We start from the raw sequence: 19,089 nt of genomic DNA on the forward strand, positions 1-19,089 counted from the left end.
GGGTGACTGAGGTCCCAGGCACCCCCGTCTGCCGACACTCACTGCCTGTGCAAGCTCCTCTCCTTGGGGGGTGGGCTTCCAGAAAATACAATACAGAAAAAGTGAAAGGGTGGCACTTTTTTTTTTTTTAATTTTTAGTTTTTCTGCATGCATCATAGCTGTGCGTGTTTATGTGCGTGTTTATACATGTGATATTTTGATATATACATGCAATATGCAATGATCACATCAAGGCATGTAGGCCATCCATCACGTCAAACATTTAGCATTTCTTTTTTTAAAAAAAATTTTTTTTTAATTTCAGCATATAACGGGGGTACAAATGTTTAGCTTGCATAGATTGCCTTCGCCCCACCCAAGTTAGAGCTTCAAGGGTGCCCGTCCCCCAGATGGTGCACACCCGCACTCACTAGGTGGGAATATACCCATCTCCCCCTCCCCCTCCCACCTGCTGGACACCCAATGAATGTCACCACTATATGTGCACTTACGTGTTGATCAGTTAATATCAATTTCATGTCAGTTAATACCCTCAGTGGATACCAATTTCATGAGTACCTGTGGTGCTTGTTTTTCCATTCTTGAAATACATGAGTGGATTGATAAAATGTGGTATATGTATACCGTGGAGTTCTACCCAGCCACAAAAAAACCAGTGGTGATCTAGCAGCTCTGGTATCAACATTTCTTTCTGTTGGGAACATTCCAAATCTTCTCTTCTAGCTGTCTTTAAATGTACGATAAATTATCGTTAATTGTGATTTCCCTAGCGTACTATCGGGCACTGGAATGCATTCCTTCTATCTAATTGTGTTTTTGTAGCCCTTAAGCGACTTCTCTTCGTCCTGTCCTCTCCACCCGATACCCCTCCAGGCCTCTGGGAACCACCAATCCACTCTCTGTCTTCACGAGATCCACTTTTGAAGCTCCCACCTATGAGTGAGAACGTGACATTTGTGTGTTTGTGCCTGGTTCATTTCACTTCCTATAATGACCTCCAGTTCCATCCATGTTGCTGCTAGTGACAGGGTTTTATTCTTTTTTTTTTTTTTTATGGCCTTTGTGTATCTAGATCACATCTCCTATATCCATTTGTAAAGGAATGCCACTTTTGGACTGTGGGCTGGGTGTGGTGGTTCATGCCTGTAATCCCAGCACTCTGGGAGGCTGAGGCAGGAGGATCACTTGAGGCCAGGAGTTGGAGGCCCAGCCTGAGCAAGAGCAAGACCCGTCTCTACTAAAAATAGAAAAATTAGCCGGGTGTGGTGGTATGTGCCTGTAGTTCTAGCTACTCGGGAGGCTGAGGCAGGAGGATGGCTTGAGGCCAGGAGTTGGAGGCCGCAGTGCAGCTAGGATGATGCCACTGCACTCTAGCCTGGGCAACAGAGCGAGACTTTGTCTCAAAAAAAAAAAAAAAAAAAAAATTAAAAATGGGCCACTCCTGAAAACATATTTAAATGCCATCTTGTTCCTAACTTTGCATGTGTAGTTGCTTCCTCTGCTACCCTGCCCCCACCTCCTTGGCAGAAATGTTCCTTTCTTGGCCAGATCCAGGTCTGATCTCAGGAGGCACCTTAGCAGAGAGGCCCTTGGCAACTGTCATACCACCCTGCGTATGTTTTGCCTTTGAAGTCTTTCTCCCATGTTGGTAATTATCTGCCTCATTTATGGATTTCTTAGTGTATTGTCATTTTCCCTATTGGATCAGGAAGGACTGTTTTGTATTTTTTTTTTTTGAGACAGAGTCTCGCTTTGTTGCCCAGGCTAGAGTGAGTGCCGTGGCGTCAGCCTAGCTCGCAGCAACCTCCAACTCTTGGGCTCAAGTGATCCTCCTGCCTCAGCCTCCCGAGTAGCTCGGACTACAGGCATGCGCCACCATGCCTGGCTATTTTTTTTCTATATATATTAGTTAACCAATTAATTTCTTTCTATTTATAGTAGAGACAGGGTCTCGCTCTTGCTCAGGCTGGTTTGGAACTCCTGACCTCGAGCAATCCGCCCGCCTCGGCCTCCCAGAGTGCTAGGATTACAGGCGTGAGCCACCGCGCCCGGCCTGTATTGTTTAATAGCTTTATGTTTAAACATTAGCAACAGTAAAACTGACTTTTGTGGGATGAGTATACAGTTCTTGGAATTTGAGCCTATGTAGACATTTGTGGAAAGTTGGCCAAAACCCCATTTAAAATTTTCAGCTCCTATGGTTGAGCGCAATGGCTCATGTCTGTAATCCCAGCACTTTGGGAGGCTGAACTGGGAGGATCGCTTGAGGCCAGGAGTTCAAGACCAGCCTGAACAACACAGTGAGACCTCATCTCTAAAAAAAAAAAAAAAGATTAGGTGGGCATACGCATACTGGCATGCACCTGTAGTCCCAGCTACTCAAGAGACTGAGGCAGGAGGATTGCTTGAGCCCAAGAGTTCAAGATTGCAGTGAGCTAGGCTGGGAGACCGAGTGAGACTCCCATCTCCTAAAACATATGTATATTAAAATAAAAAATTTGGGGGCCCTTCAAATTTGCTTCTCTGCCACCAGGATACAGAACAGTTCCATCATCCCCAAAACTTTCTCATCACGGGGATGAGGGTTTTGTCTCTCCTGTGTACCATGTTACCCCCAGGGCTTAGAATGAAGTCTGGCATGGAGTAGAAACACGGTAAATATTTGTTGAGTGATTGAATGAAACATATATCGAGACCAACGAATGATGGAAGTTGATCTTTGCAAAGGCTACCAGAACGAACCTCTGCTGGAGTTGTGTTTTTATTTCTTAACACAGAACAAGACAGAGATCTTTTGGTTTGGCTGACAAAATCTTAAGAGACTTTTATTGATACTTGTGGCATTTCCTGTCCCACAGGGGAGGAAGGAGTTAAATAAATGCTTCGGCTCGAGCCGGATACAGAAAGAGAGGTTTGCACACATTTGTAGGACCCTCCCCCCAAGTTGAAATAATTTCCCAAGTCTCTGGCAACTCCAACCTTCTTACAACCAGCCCTGTATCCACTCCCATTCATGTAGCAGGAGGGTACGGAGAAATTGCAAGGAGACAGAGCTGTGGTTCAATTTTCATGTGGTTTTTGGATTTTGGCCACTCCTGGACTCCCCATGGCAAACTCCAACATTCTTTTTTATTTTATTTTGTTTTTAAAATTATTTAATTTTTTTTGAATTGGGATCTTGCTACATTGCCCAGGCTGGAGCACAGTGGCTACTCACAGGTGCAATCATAGCTCACTGCAGCTTCAAACTCCTGGGCTCAAGCGATCCTCCTGCCTCCCAAGATTATTAAATTCTGTGTTTTAGGCACCAGAAAATCCAGAAGAAAGTGGATTTTCTTTGTCTCTCTTGCCCACGTTTTTATTGATAGAAATCTGGCTGGGCACAGTGGCTCATGCCTGTAATCTCAGCACTTTGAGAGGCTGAGGCAGGAGGACTGCTGGAGCCCAGGAGTTTGAGACCAGCTTGGGCAACATAGCAAGATCCCATCTCTACAAAAAAATTTTTAAAAATTAGCCGGGCATGGTGGTGTGCATATCTGTAGTCCCAGCTACTTGGGAGGCCGAGGCAGGAGGATAGCTAGAGCCAAGGAGCTCGAGGCTGCAGCGAGCTGTGATGATGGCATTACTACATTCTAGCCTGGCAACAGAGCAAGACACTGTCTTTCTTTTAAGAGAGAGAGAGAGAGAGAGAGAGAGAGAGAGAGAAGTCTATAGCAAGGCCAAGTCTGGAGGTCTGTTTGTTCACCTGAGAAATTAGAGCTTAATTCTCTTGGAAGAAAAGTTACAAAAGCAAACAAGATGTAAAATGACTCAAAGCCATTCTGCTTAAGATGATGTCAGCTCCTTAGCACCACTTGAAAATTTCTGGCCCCTTCAAAGTCACTGCTCATTTCATATTAGTTGTAAATCTTCAAAGATGAGGGTTACTCTGCAAAAGACATAAACGTAATTTCTCTCTTTCCTGGGGACTTTATAGTGATGAAACGAGACAGTGTGAAGAAACATGGCCAGGTGGTCAAAACATGCAATGCATCGATCTCATGTCTGCCACAAGCAGTGTTACTCTTTAGTTGCATTGCATGGACATGGTGACTGAGACGTGCCTCAGTTTCCTTCTGACTTAGAGATTTGTGACTAAATTGGTTGGTACTTTCTCTTTGGGTAAGAAGATATATGGCGATCCGTTGGTGATTCCTTGTTCTCTTGGTGGAGCATGGTCTAAATCCTTTTCTGCCCTTCCTCCTTGTGTCTCTACAACTTTTCGCTAGCATGCCGCATGTCACTCCCCGAGAGTTCGTGGCGAGGGGCAAGGGTGGTGGGGCACCCATCGTGCCCCCCTGCTCCCTGACTGTGGTCCCTGGAGGTCTCAAGTTCACTGCCTGGCTCTTAGGAGGAAGGTCAAAGTCTCAGGTCGGTTCTAAGACCCTTCTCCGCCTCGCATCCCTCCACTGTCCCACCACCCCTAGATTTTTCCGGACATCTCGAGACCCACCCACTCAGAAGTGTCCTCGCTGCTTCTGGTATCTGGGGAAACAGTTCCCAGAGGCCATCCATCTGGAGGTCGCCTTTTAAACCTCTGCCGTTCAAAATCCAAAGTGATGACTCTTCCAAGGTCAGCCCGAGACCCCCAGATGTCCAGATTCCACCCCCTGGAGGTCCCCCCAGCCACCCGGAGGTCAGGAAGAGGGGGCGATCTGTCTGCGGGCGAGCTTGCGCAGGGCTCTCTGCAGGTCCCTGTTCCGAAGGCTGTAGATGAAGGGGTTCAGCATGGGGGTGACCGCGGTGTACATGACGGCAGAGGCTTTCTCCTTCACGGCGGTGCGGACAGAGGAGGGACAGAGGTAGACCCCGATGGTGGTCCCGTAGAAGAGGGCAACCACGGCCAGGTGGGAGCTGCAGGTGGAGAAGGCTTTCCTCCTGCCGCCCGCGGAGGGGACCTTCAGCACGGTGGCGATGATGCGGGTGTACGAGGCCAAAATGCAGAGGAAGGGCGTGGCTATCACCATGGCCGCCACAGTGAGCACGAAGACCCTGTTCACCGTGGTGGCCGTGCACGAGAGCCGCAGAAGCGGAGTGAGGTCGCAGAAGTAGTGGGGCAGCTCGTTGCTGCCGCAGAAGACCAGGCGGCTCATCAGGAGGACGTGGATGAAGGAGACCACGCAAGAAAACACCCAGGGACCGCCGGCCAGCAGCCCACAGAGGCCCGGGCTCATGATGGCGGTGTAGTGCAAGGGGTGGCAGATGGCCACGAACCTGTCATAAGCCATCACGGCGATTAAGACGCTGTCCATGATGCCAAAGAAGTGGAAAAAGTACATCTGGGTCAGGCAGCAAGGATAAGAGATGGACTTGCTTCTGGTCTGGATGTTCACGAGCATCTTGGGGACGGTGTCGGTGGCCAGGCAGAAGTCAACCAAGGAGAGGTTGGCCAGGAAGAAATACATCGGCGTGTGGAGCTGAGGGTCTGTGCTGATGGCCAGGATGATCAACAAGTTCCCCGCCACCGTGACCACGTACATGCAGAGGAACAGGGAAAAGAGAAGGGTCTCGTGCGCTGGCTTTTCCGAAAGTCCCAGGAGGATGAATTCGGACGCGCTGCTTTGGTTCCTTGATGCCATGGGTGTGGTTCCTCTGGAAGTATTGAAAGAAGGAAGTTGGCCGGGCGCGGTGGCTCACGCCCGCAACCCTAGCACTCTGGGAGGCTGAGGTGGGAGGATCACCTAAGCTCAGGAGTTAGAGGCCAGCCTGAACCAAGAGCAAGACCCTGGTCTCTACCTAAAAAAAAAATAGAAAAAAAAAATGAGCCAGGTGGGCTGGTGCGCACCTGTAGTCCCAGCTACATGGGAAGCTGAGCAGGAAGATCGCTTGAGCCCAGATGTTCAAGACCAGCCTGGGCAAAGTAGCAGGACTTTCTCTCAAATAGATAAATAAATAAATAACTTCGTAATAGTAATCAGAGTATGTGAACAAGGCAGATTAAAATACTAAGCAACAATGATACATAAGAAGTAGAATTCGAATGAAAAACTAAGGTTCTTATATCGATTTGCAGAAGAATAGTTCTGTTGAGTATTTTGGTATTACTACATCGATTACACACGATTAAAGTTCAGCTATAACCACTAAAGTGGTGGACATAGACTGTCCACATTTTACATTGGTAGTCAGGGGTGCCACAGAAATAAAGAGATTTTGCTCAAACCACTCCAAGTCAGGAACGGAGGTTAAAAAGAAGCAAAGAGACAGAAATTTCTTTGCATGCCACCTCGGGGTTTATGCACACCCTAAAGGCCAAGATAAGAGCTGCTTGCGTGGTGCAAAGGCAGTTATATGCAACCTAGATGTTTGTACCACCAGCCTTTGTGACAGAGTGAGACCCTGTCTCTAAAATAAATAAATAAATAAATAAATAATGAATCAAATGAGAATAGGTGGCAGCATTAATCCAACAAGTCTAAATCTATACCATGTACTCTTAATCTCTGTATCTCATGAATCACGAGTGAACTAATGAATTCACTGTTTAGTGAGGGAGGAAGACTCTAAAACACATGCATCAGATTATGGGGAAATGGCCTTAATAGAGTTTCGTTGTGGGGATTCTAAGAGCACTCAGAAAACACAGTTGCACCAGGCAGTGATTTCTGGAAAATCTGGTATCTACACAAGAGCCCCGAGTTGCTCACACTTGCTCACTGAGCAAAATTTGAACAACTGTTTTACCTGCACCTCAAAAAAAATCTCCGGTACCTAATGGGTGCGGTGTGCACCGTCTGGGGGATGGACACGCTTGAAGCTCTGGCTCAGGCGGGGCAAAGTCAAACTATGTAACTTAAAACATTTGTGCCCCCGTAATATGCTGAAATTAAAAAAACATTAAAATTAAAATAAATAAAAGATCTAGAAACCAAAAAAAAAAAAAAGTCTCCTGCACCTTTTTTGCAAATCGGAACTTATTTTAGCTACCGATAGATAACCCTCCTGTAAGTATATTTTACTCTAGCTATTTGGGGCGATATGCTGGGACCCCTCAAAACCTATGCTTCCCTGCTACTTCCTGTGTCCATCTTTCTACACATTCTATAATAGTTAATAAAATCCTGATATGTGCCAAAATGCTGTCCTAGACACTTTACATAAACGCCACGTCATCCTAATAACAAACTGTAAGGCAAGGGTCATGGTTCCCATTTTACAGATGGGATGTGTGAGGCTATGGGAGGAGCTAGGATGTGTGCAGGCTCCCGCCGACATTGAGTGGTCGGGCTGGGTTCCAAACGTACGACCTGTGCCTGAGTCCAAAGCTCACGGCCTTTCCACGGAGCCATGATGCCTCCCTGTGGCCTCTCTTTCTGGGGTTTCTTGCCCCCTAACCATCTTGCGTCAAACCTCCCCTCTGTAGTGGGCAGAGGGCATTACCTGTTACAGGTAGTTTCCTATTCTCTGTCCTGACATCACATCGGACGTGCGTGCCGCCCCGTGGCCCTGGCACCATCCCGCCTCATGGTCTCATCATCCAACTCAAAGAGTCAGAGGTTTAAACTGCAAACAGAACCACACTACAATTTGGCAATCCCACTAATGGGACACTTAACCAAAGGAAGGGAAACCGGTATATTGGAGAGATATCTGTGCTTTCATGTTGACTACAGCAGTATTCAGTATAGACAAGATCCACCTAGGTGTCCAACAACAGATGGATGGATAAAGAAAATGTAGACACACGATGGATACTATTCAGCTGTAAAAAAAAAAAAAAAAAAAAAAAAAAAAAAAGGATACAAAATTACAGCTAAATGAGAGGAATGAGTTCTAGTGTTCTATGCCACTGTAGGAGGACTATATAGTTAACAATAATGTGTTACATAGTTTCAAACAGCTAGAAGGAGGATACTGAATGCTCCGAACACAAAGAAATGGTAAATATTTGAGATGTTGAATATGCTAATTATCCTGATGCGGTCACTACACATTGCAAGTATTGAAACATCCCTATGTAACCCATTGAACATGTATGTGCAATTATTATGTCAATTAAAAATTTGGAAAAGAGTCAGATTTCTGACTCTTAATATCCCAAGAGAAGCTATGAAATGCCCCATGATCCATGAATTGATCTCAGACAATTTCCTGCCCTGATGCCTAAACTTTCACTGGCTTACTCTGTCATTCCTCATCCTTCCGCAGCTCTTGAGGAAAGTTTTGAGTCTCAGCAACTGGACGATTCGTGTGTGCCCTTAATCTTGATGAGGATCTGCTCGAGGAAGCACCACTCCTATCCCATCTGGACCTCCGGACTCTGTATCTAAGTTCTCTCTGCCCGAACAGATCAGAAATCTCCAAGGGCTTTGGAGACCCAACCATGAGAATAGTAAACCAAACTTCCACCTACATAAGTGTTGTGGGAACCCCTCTGTTCCTTCAGGCACTCAAGTTGGCTTGGAAAAGAAGAACTAAATAAGAACGGTGCTAAAAAATCATGTGTGGGCTGGGCGCGGTGGCTCACGCCTGTAATCCTGGCACTCTGGGAGGCTGAGGCGGGAGGATCACTTGAGCTCAGGATTTCCAGACCAGCCTGAGCAAGAGTGAGACCCTCATCTCTACAAAAAATAGAAAAATTAGCCAGGCATCGTGGCGTGCATCTGTAGTCCCAGCTGCTCAGGAGGCTGAGGCAGGAGGATCGCTTGAGCTCAGGAGTTGGAGGCTGCAGTGAGCTATATGATGTTGCCCTGGCTATGACAAGTGGGTGCTGATTTGGCCAGATAGACTCTTCTAGGGTTTCTGAGATCACAGAGCTTGCCTCTCACTAATTCTGCCAACATTTGTTCAGCCTTCCCCGCCCACCCCCCAAGTCACTTACTGGGCTATGTTTTTTTCTCTCGACACCATCACTCAGGCATGACTTAAACTGGCTCAGTTTCCTTCCTTGTGATAGACAAGATGCTGACTCTGCCTCCAGGAAAGTACTAGATGATGAAGGTAGACCTTTGGGCCAGACTGATGCCTCACAGAAGCACGAGAAATTTGTCCTCCTGGCCCAGAGAAGAAAAGCTAGGGTGGGGTATACGTTGTAGGAACTGAGGGAATATTTACAATTTCAGGACCAATGAGAAGTCAATTCCCAAGGCTCCTTGTTAGACAAATTGTCCAATTTCACCTCTATTCCCCAAATAGTTCAGTTTCCTATGGGGGCTGGGACGTGGCAGTAAGACGCTTGTATGGACCTTGTTAGGTCTTTTGGAGGCAACATGGCAACTTAGGGATCCGTTGCATGTTTCCCAACTGTCTCCACTGCCCTCTCTCCTCTGGGAACAAAACTCTCTCTTGTCTCCTAAACTCTGTCTTTCCAAGGCCCGGGGCTTCTCCTATTGGAAGACCCCATTCTTATTTGAAGCCAGAATTCCTTAGCACTTAAATAACCAAGAAACAGTCTAGATATCTCCCTACATTCAGCCAGTGATGTGTCGCCAAGATACAAGGCTCATTCCACTGAACCTACGTGGCAACTTCCTGCAAATGGCGCCATGGCTTCCTTCCGGTTCTGCAAGGAGATGAGTTAGACTCTACCCAGAAGGGCAAGCCCAGAGAGAGTGGTTGCTGACCATGTCTGCAACCAGATTCTCACGAGGGTTCTTTGTACCATGGTGCCACCATTATGAGTCCCTACCTTTGTATTTTTAGGGATTCAGTTGTCTGAGATCATGGCCAGATTACTGGGTTATGTGTCTGCTCAATAAACACCCATGGATCCGATTGATACATTAAGGGCCCGTTTTTAAAAGCCTTTGGTTATGTAACTACCCCCAAATATAGATACAAGTAAAGAGCATATAAGTTCTAGGTTGAGCCATGTGAAATTGCCAGTATTCTATCATTGTTGGCCAACAAAATTGGCTATTTTTTCCCACATGCCTCCGTTTAATATATCGAAAGCCCATGTACCCCACCCCTCAGCTTCAACAATTATCTAATCAAGGTCTTGTTTCATCAGTATTCTGCCTACTTTAACTTCTTCCCCAGGGTCGTTCCAGAGCAACTTCCACATACCATATGATTTGGGGATGTCTCTAAAAAAGTAAAACCTCTTTTCTTCTTTCTTCTTTTTCCTTCTTCCTTCCTTCCTTCCTTCCTTCCTTCCTTCCTTCCTTCCTTCCTTCCTTCCTTCCTTCCTTCCTTCCTTCCTTCCTTCCTTCCTTCCTTCTCCTCCTCCTCCTCCTCCTCCTCCTCCTCCTCCTTCTTCCTCTTCTTCTTTCCTAAAGACAGTGTCTTGCTTTGTCACCCAGGCTGGAGTGCAGTGGCACGATCCTAGTTCACTGCAACCTCAAACTCTTGGGCTCAAGTGATCCTCCTGCTTCATCCTCCCAAGTAGCTGTGACTACAGGCACGCGCCACCATGCCCGGCTAATTTTTCTATTTTAAGTAGAGACAAGGTCTCACTCTTGCTCAGGCTGGTCTTGAACTCCTGGCCTCAAGATATCCTCCCACGTTGGCCTCCAAGAGCACTAGGATTACAGGCATGAGCCACTGAGCTCAGTTTTTTTTTTTTTTTTTTTTTTTTAATCTTTATGTTTCTCTTCTTTTTTGTTTATCCCCCTTGAAAGTTATTTGTTGAAGGAATGGCCTAGGTTTGCCTGGTTGCTTTTGTTTGCCACCATTTGACGCTTGCCTCTTTTAATTGCAATTGCACAATTGATGTTTAGATCTAGATACTGGATTAGCTTCAGGATTGAGTTTTTTTTTTGTTTTTTTTTTGAGACAGAGTCTCGCTTTGTTGCCCAGGCTAGAATGAGTGCTGTGGCGTCAGCCTAGCTCACAGCAACCTCAAACTCCTGGGCTCAAGTGATCCTCCTGCCTCAGCCTCCCGAGTAGCTGGGACTACAGGCATGCGCCACCATGCCCGGCTAATTTTTTTTTTTCTATATATATTAGTTGGCCAATTAATTTCTTTCTATTTATAGTAGAGATGGGGTCTCGCTCTTGCTCAGGCTGGTTTCGAACTCCTGACCTTGAGCAATCCGCCCGCCTCGGCCTCCCAGAGAGCTAGGATTACAGGCGTGAGCCACCTCGCCCGGCCCAGGATTGAGTTTTGAGGGGAAAGGATACCCCGTAGACTGTGTTGTGGACCTTCCTCAATAACTGGTGTTTTCTGTTGTCCCTTTTCTCATGACATGACTGGCCATTGAGGATCACGGCCTTGGCTCATAATTTCACGATGGATTGCCAAATGAGGATATCCTAGGAGACTTTCATGTATTAGCTGGAATATTTCTACAAAAAGAAACTTCTGATTATCCTGAGGGACTGTTTGTATAGGAAAGTTAGCGAGAATGCTTGAATCCTTAAATTCTTTTATTTATTGGCTTTCAAAATAATGACGTGGTTTCCTAGCACCAACCCCCCAACCCAAGGTGATCAGTGAGTGGGTTTCCTTTCTCTTTATTTAAACCTTGATTATAAATACCTGAATTTTTTTTAACATTTTTTACTGTTTCTCCATGACAGTTATTATTCCTGTTGATGTTAATATTGTGTCATAGGTTGTCAGTAGGAGTCTTCCAAGTTGACCCCTGAATCCTTTTGATGTACCATCGGCAGGCTTTGTTGGTGACATCTGCCACTACAAGGTATCTATCCTGGGCTCATCTAGAATATTTTCTGCCTCAGACCAGGCAGTATCCACTTCTCCAAGAGCTCTAATTCCTAGAAAAATGATACGTCAAATCACAAAATTTGGGTCCCAATTGTATTCTGTGCTTTTTGGTTTGGCTGTTATTTCTAGGTGAGGTCTCTCTCTTCCTACAAGGCCACTAATCTCATCTTGGGGGGGGGTCCCATCACTCATGAATTTATCTAAATGTAATTATCTCCTCAAAGCTCTATCTCCAAATACCATCACATTGGAGATTAGGGCTTCAACATACGAATTTTGGGGGCGACAAAAACATTCAGTCTATAACATTGTCCAAGGTTACATGTAGTTTTTATTTTAATGGATACTGCCAAACTGTTTCCCAAAACAGCTATAAAAATTCTTACCAGTAATATTTTAGAGTTACATTTTTCCAGCAGTGAGCATTAAGAGTCTAACTTCTGGCTATCTGACAGAATTAGAATAGAATCTCCAAAGATAATCTCTATTGTTTTAATTTGCATTTGCTGATTACTGGGGTAGACTATCTTTTCATGTTTGTTGCCATTTGCATTTTCTCCTGTGTGAACAATCTATTGTCTTTTGTCTATTTTTCTAGAGGGTGGTGTGAGTTGAATGGTGGCCCCCTAAAAACATATGTCCACATCCTAACCTCTGGAAGATGTGGAAACAACCCAAGTGCCCATCAATACATGAGTGGATTAATAAAATGTGGTATATGAATATCATGGAGCTCTACTCAGCCACAAAAACCATGGTGAATTAATACCTCTTGTATTATCCTGGATGGAGCTGGAACCCCATTCTTCTAAGTGATGTATTACAAGAATAGAAAAACACGCACCACATGTACTCACCATCAAATTGGTACTAAATGATCAACACTTATGTGCACATGAGGAAGTAACATTCATCAGGTGTTGAGCAGGGGGGGACAGGAGGAGACGGGTAAATTCATACCTAACAGGTGTGGGCTATGCTATCGAAGGATGGACACACTTGTAGCTCTGAATCAGGTGGTTCAAAGACAATTTATGTAACCAAAGCCTTTGTACCCCCATAATATTCTGATGATATACATAATAAAAAATTATACATAATAAAAAAAATGTAATTAAGTTAAGAACCTTGAGACAAGGTCATCCTGAATCAACTGGGTAACACGTGTCCTTAGAATACACAGAGAATGGGAAAGGCAGTGTAAAACTGGGTGCTGAAATTTGAGTTTTTTCTTTTTCTTTTTTGAGACAGAGTCTCACTTACTCTGTCACCCCGGTTAGAGTGCCATGGCGTCAGCCTAACTCACAGCAACCTCAAACTCCTGGGCTCAAGCAATCCTCCTGCCTCAGCCTCCCGAGTAGCTGGGACTACAGGCATGCGCCACCATGCCCGGCTGATTTTTTCTATATATTTTTAGTAGGCCAGTTAATTTCTTTCTATTTTTAGTAAAGACCGGGTGTCTCTCTTGTTCACTGGCTTCAAACTCCTGAGCTTAAAGGATCCTCTCTCCTTGACCTCCCAGAGTGCTAGGATTATAGGCTTGAGCCACTGCTCCCAGCCTGAAATTCGAGTTTTGTAGCCACAAGCCAAAGAACTCTTGAAGCCACCAGAGGTCAGAAGGAGACAAGGAAAGATTCTCCACTGTTACTTTTGGAGGTAACTCAGCCTTGCCAACACCTTGATTTTGGGCTTCTGGAATCCAGAGCTGCAAAAGGATACATTTCTGTTGTCTTAAGTCACCAAGTTTGGGGTAACCTATTATGGCAGCCATAGGTGGTTTGTATTTTTTCCTTGATTAATATAAGCTCTGAGGCTTTTTTTGTTTTGTTTTGTTTTTTTTAGACACAGGGTCTTGCTCTGTTTCCCAGTCTTACATAAGCTCTTTCTATATGCTGAAAGTGATTTTTGTTTGCACTGCCTATTTTAATGTTCACATATTTATTGGGCATTTGGATTTCTTCCAAATGGATTGCATATTTTTGTGGAACTATCTGCATAGCATAGATGTTAACATTTTATCAGTTATTTTAGTACACGTTATCTTCCCAAACTTGGCTTTGTCATATTATATTGGTTTGCGTGTTCCCATACTAAGCATATTAAATTACCCTAGTAAAATAGACCCATTTTTAAACTTACAGGTGCAGATTTCATGTCTTACTTGAAAAAGCCTCCACAACCCAAAAGTTATTCCTACATGTTCTTAAATTGAATTTAATTTTATGTGTAATCTAAGTTTAGATTACAGTACTTTGAGTATTGAAAACATTAACCTATTGGGAATGGACTTTTGTACATGCTGGTAAGAAGAGGTCTAATTTGGTTTTCTTCTAGGTGGATGGCAATATCACCGAAATCACCTTTTATTGGTTTATTTACTTGATCATATCTTTCGTGATTTCGTCACCTGTCCTATTCTCCTGTTAGGACTAGTGTTGTCCTAAGAACATTCTTCCCGAAATCACTACAGCAAGAATCTTTTTTTCAGATTTATCTTGCAAGCATCTTTTTTTTTTTTTTGAAACAGAATCTTGCTTTGTTGCCCAGGCTAGAGTGAGTGCCATGGCATCAGCCTAGCTCACAGCAACCTCAAACTCCTGGGCTCAAGCGATCCTCCTGCCTCAGCCTCCCGAGTAGCTGGGACTACAGGCATGTGCCACCATGCCCGGCTGATTTTTTCTATATATTTTTAGTTGGCCAATTAATTTCTTTCTATTTTTAGTAGAGACTAGGTGTCGCTCTTGCTCAGGCTGGTTTCAAACTCCTGAGCTTAAAGGATCCTCTCACCTCGACCTCCCAGAGTGCTAGGATTACAGGCTGAACCACTGTGCCCGGCCTGAAATTTGAGTTTTGTAACCACAGCCAAAGAACGCTTGAAGCCACCAGAGGTCAGAAGGAGACAAGGAAAGATTCTCCACTGTTACTTTTGGAGGTAACTCAGCCTTGCCAACACCTTGATTTTGGGCTTCTGGAATCCAGAGCTGCAAAAGGATACATTTCTGTTGTCTTAAGTCACCAAGTTTGGGGTAACCTATTATGGCAGCCATAGGTGGTTTGTATTTTTTCCTTGATTAATATAAGCTCTGAGGCTTTTTTTTGTTTTGTTTTGTTTTTTTTAGACACAGGGTCTTGCTCTGTTTCCCAGTCTTACATAAGCTCTTTCTATATGCTGAAAGTGATTTTTGTTTGCACTGCCTATTTTAATGTTCACATATTTATTGGGCATTTGGATTTCTTCCAAATGGATTGCATATTTTTGTGGAACTATCTGCATAGCATAGATGTTAACATTTTATCAGTTATTTTAGTACACGTTATCTTCCCAAACTTGGCTTTGTCATATTATATTGGTTTGCGTGTTCCCATACTAAGCATATTAAATTACCCTAGTAAAATAGACCCATTTTTAAACTTACAGGTGCAGATTTCATGTCTTACTTGAAAAAGCCTCCACAACCCAAAAGTTATTCCTACATGTTCTTAAATTGAATTTAATTTTATGTGTAATCTAAGTTTAGATTACAGTATTTTGAGTATTGAAAACATTAACCTATTGGGAATGGACTTTTGTACATGCTGGTAAGAAGAGGTCTAATTTGGTTTTCTTCTAGGTGGATGGCAATATCACCGAAATCACCTTTTATTGGTTTATTTACTTGATCATATCTTTCGTGATTTCGTCACCTGTCCTATTCTCCTGTTAGGACTAGTGTTGTCCTAAGAACATTCTTCCCGAAATCACTACAGCAAGAATCTTTTTTTCAGATTTATCTTGCAAGCATCTTTTTTTTTTTTTTTGAAACAGAGTCTTGCTTTGTTGCCCAGGCTAGAGTGAGTGCCGTGGCATCAGCCTAGCTCACAGCAACCTCAAACTCCTGGGCTCAAGCGATCCTCCTGCCTCAGCCTCCCGAGTAGCTGGGACTACAGGCATGCGCCACCATGCCCGGATAATTTTGTCTATATATATTAGTTGGGCAATTAATTTCTTTCTATTTATAGTAGAGACAGAGTCTTGCTCTTGCTCAAGCTGGTCTCGAACTCCTGACCTTGAGCAATCCGCCCACCTTGGCCTCCCAGAGTGCTAGGATTACAGGCGTGAGCCACCACGCCCGGCCGTAAGCATCTTGACCAAAAAAAAAAAAAAAAAAAAAATCAAGCTCAGAGAGGTCACATAAATTGTCAAAAACCCCACTGCTAGAGAGAACCACAGTCCATTTCGAAGCCTCAGTTGAACCATCCTATGTCCTGATGGCGTCTCACCATCGAGAACAATAACTTGGTGACAGAGGAGTCCGCCATTTGGACTCTTCGAACGTCCCTGTACGTTCTCTCCTTCTGGAAGCCGAAGCTCAAAGCAGATCACACAGTCACCAAAGAGCTGTTCTTCCGACGAGTTTCCTCAGGGCTCCCTTCATGTCCCTGTTCCTCAGGCTGTAGATAAAGGGGTTGATCATTGGCGGGACCACCGTGTACATCACGGAGGCTGCTGCCACCCCGGTGGACGCGGCAGTCACGGCAGAGCTGATGTACACCCCAAACGCGGTCCCGTAGAACAACAAAACAACCGAGAGGTGGGAGCCACAGGTGGAGAACGCTTTGAACTTCCCCCCGGGGGATGGCATCCTCAGGATGGAGGAGACAATCTGGGCGTAAGAGAAAATAATGCCAAGGAGAGGAACGCCACCCAACACGCTAGTCACTGCGTACACCAGGACGCTGTGGACCAAGGTGTCGGAGCAGGCGACCTTGAGGACTTGCGCGAGTTCGCAGAAGAAGTGGGAGATTTCCAGGTCCGCGCAGAAGGACAGCTGCAAGACCATCAGGCTGTGGAGGAGGGCGTCCCCAACGCTGATGACCAGAGAGCTCAACACCAGCAACCCGCACAGCCGGGGGTTCATGACGCGCGTGTACCTCAGCGGATGGCAGATGGCCACGTAGCGGTCATAGGCCATCGCCGCGAGGAGAAAGTTCTCCAATCCCGCGAAAGCCAGCACCAGGCAGACCTGGGCGAGGCAGCCCGCGTAACTGATGGCTTTGCTCCGCCGCCGGATGTTCACCAGCATCTTGGGGACAGTGGTGCTGCTGAAGCAGATGTCTACAAAGGACAGGTTGGAGAGGAAGAAGTACATGGGGGTGTGCAGGCGGGCGTCGGAGACCACGGCCAGGACGATGAGCAGGTTCCCGAGCACCGTGACCAGGTACACACACAGGAACAGCCCGAAGAGGATGGGCTGCAGCTCTGGGTCACCCGAGAGCCCCAGGAGGAGGAAATCTGGGACACCTGTTTGGTTTTCTGCTTCCATGTTGTTGAGGAATCTGATGGGAGTAAATACAGGTGACGGAGCAGATAACAGATGCACAAAGACCCCTTACTTTAGAGAACTTTCCTTCTCTATATCAGGAAGTCGGTGATACTAACCATCCCTCTGCCCTCTGTCCCTCTCTGTTCCTTCCCCAACCGCTTTTCTTTCTGTCTACTTTCACACACTACTACTCCATTACCCACATTTTATCTATCGAATGTCTACTCTTTTCCCACATCGGTATCAACTAATAGGGATGAAATAGGAACCAGTATATGGCTTTTTCCTTGAGAATTCTCCAAAGCCTCAAACAGGCAGGAAAACCAAATGACGAGCCCACGTGTGCACAGAGGGAAGTAAAACTCAACGCAAAGCAAGCAGAAGGCAAAGGGGAGGGTGGGATGGGTGAAAACCTACCAAACGGGCACAGTGAACACTATCTGGGTGCTGGGCACACGTACGAGCATGACTCGAGCATTATAAAAGCGATCTATGTACCCGGAAAGAATTGCACCCCCTTAATCCTTTGAAATTAAAAACAAAAAAGGAAAAAAATCTAAATCAGCATTAACAGCATCAATCAAGATTTCAAGCCAGACACACATGTCTGAGTTTAACTCCGGCTCCAGTACTTACTTTGTAAATAAGAAAATGTGTGTGTATGTGTGTTTTTTTTTTTTTCAACTCTGCGAGAAGCCTCAATCTCCTCATTTGTAGAATGGGGAGGCATCGTAAAACCTTCTGGGACTGTTACGAGGGTGGGAAGACAAAATCGTTAAGCACAGTGCTTGCTATGTGAGGGACTCTTAACATATTCTATTGTGACTTGGTTCTTGCCATGGAGGTGAATGAACTACCTGTCGTGGTTCATGATATTATAGCAGGGAAGTGACGGCCTTAAAGAAGGGCAAGATGTAGAAAAGAAAAGAACATCCTTAGTTCAATAACTGCAAGTTTCAGGAAAGAATTGATGGAGACTGAGACTCCTGCAAAGAACCTCGCATGCACAGTGAAGAAGGAAAAGTGAGCTCCCCAATAAATATCGTGATCTTAATGTTTGTTTCTCATGGACATGTGACAAAAAGTCCAGCAACTAAAATAAATGAAATTAGACCTGGATAGAGCAACACAAATAATAAAAACATAAAAGAGAAAAGTAATTTGCCATAATTTATAGCTGGATAGGAGGAATATGTTCTAGTATTCTATATCACTGCAGGGAGACTACAGTTAACAATAATTATTGTACATTTCCGAATAGCTACAAGAGAGAATTTTGAATGTTTCTAACACAAAGAAATGAGAAATGTTTCAAGTGATCATTATGCTAATTACCCTGATTTGATGATTACACATTGTATTCATGTATCAAAATATCATTCTGTACCCCATAAATAGATACAATTGTTGCATGTCAATTAAAAATAATAAACAAAAAACAAGCTTAAAAAAAGTCATTTGCGTAAGGAGACATCATAGACATGATAAAGTTTAAATAAATTTTAAAATACCACAGATATTAAAGTTTTAATTGTTTATAAAACATTTTGAGTTTTTAAAAATTACAGTGGGAAAACATTAAAGACCTGTGAATCTATCCATCACTCACTATTAGATTAAAACATAGTGCCGTATTTGTGTTAGATACTGTTAAAGAAATAAAATAATGCATATTTATTTTTTCATATCCTCAATCTTATGAGAATTGTATGTTTTCCCTTCCCCAAGAGAACTACTAAACTGCAATTGGCAGGCATTATTTCCTTGTGCTTTCAATACAGTGAGTATGCGTTTATCTATAAACCATATTCTTGTTTTGCATGTTAAAACTTTCTATACTGTACATAGCATTTTCTAGCTGGTTTTAAAAAGTAAGTTTAAACATTTTTCAGTCTTGGTACATTTTTCTTTTCTTCATTAACTTTAACTACCTTATTTTATTCTAGTGTCTTTTTTTTTTTTTTTTTTTTTTTTTTTTTTGAGACAGAGTCTCACTTTGTTGCCCAGGCTAGAGTGAGTGCCGTGGCGTCAACCTGGCTCACAGCAACCTCAATCTCCGGGGCTCAGCGATCCTCCTGCCTCAGCCTCCCGAGTAGCTGGGACTACAGGCATGTGCCACCATGCCCGGCTAATTTT

The 19,089-nt window shown here is 44.4% G+C and overlaps 2 protein-coding genes across 2 annotated transcripts; both read right to left on the minus strand.

The window, feature by feature from the left end:
* Window positions 1–4,676: 4,676 nt before the first annotated feature.
* OR1M1 (olfactory receptor family 1 subfamily M member 1) lies at window positions 4,677–5,618 on the minus strand. The gene has a single exon (XM_012761761.2). The coding sequence runs from the start codon at window positions 5,616–5,618 to the stop codon at window positions 4,677–4,679; it is 942 nt and encodes a 313-aa protein (XP_012617215.2).
* A 10,399-nt stretch (window positions 5,619–16,017) lies between these two features.
* On the minus strand, window positions 16,018–16,953 carry LOC105869708 (olfactory receptor 7G2-like). Its single transcript, XM_012761748.3, has one exon. It carries the CDS (start codon window positions 16,951–16,953, stop codon window positions 16,018–16,020), a length of 936 nt encoding a protein of 311 aa, XP_012617202.2.
* Between the last annotated feature and the right edge of the window lie 2,136 nt (window positions 16,954–19,089).

The sequence above is a fragment of the Microcebus murinus genome, chromosome 27, assembly GCF_040939455.1.
Source record: "Microcebus murinus isolate Inina chromosome 27, M.murinus_Inina_mat1.0, whole genome shotgun sequence".
NCBI lineage: Eukaryota > Metazoa > Chordata > Mammalia > Primates > Cheirogaleidae > Microcebus > Microcebus murinus.

Coding starts and splice junctions, on each gene's coding strand:
- LOC105869708 (XM_012761748.3), bottom strand. CDS start 16,953: ATGGAAGCAGAAAACCAAACAGGTGTCCCAGATTTCCTCCTCCTGGGG.
- OR1M1 (XM_012761761.2), bottom strand. CDS start 5,618: ATGGCATCAAGGAACCAAAGCAGCGCGTCCGAATTCATCCTCCTGGGA.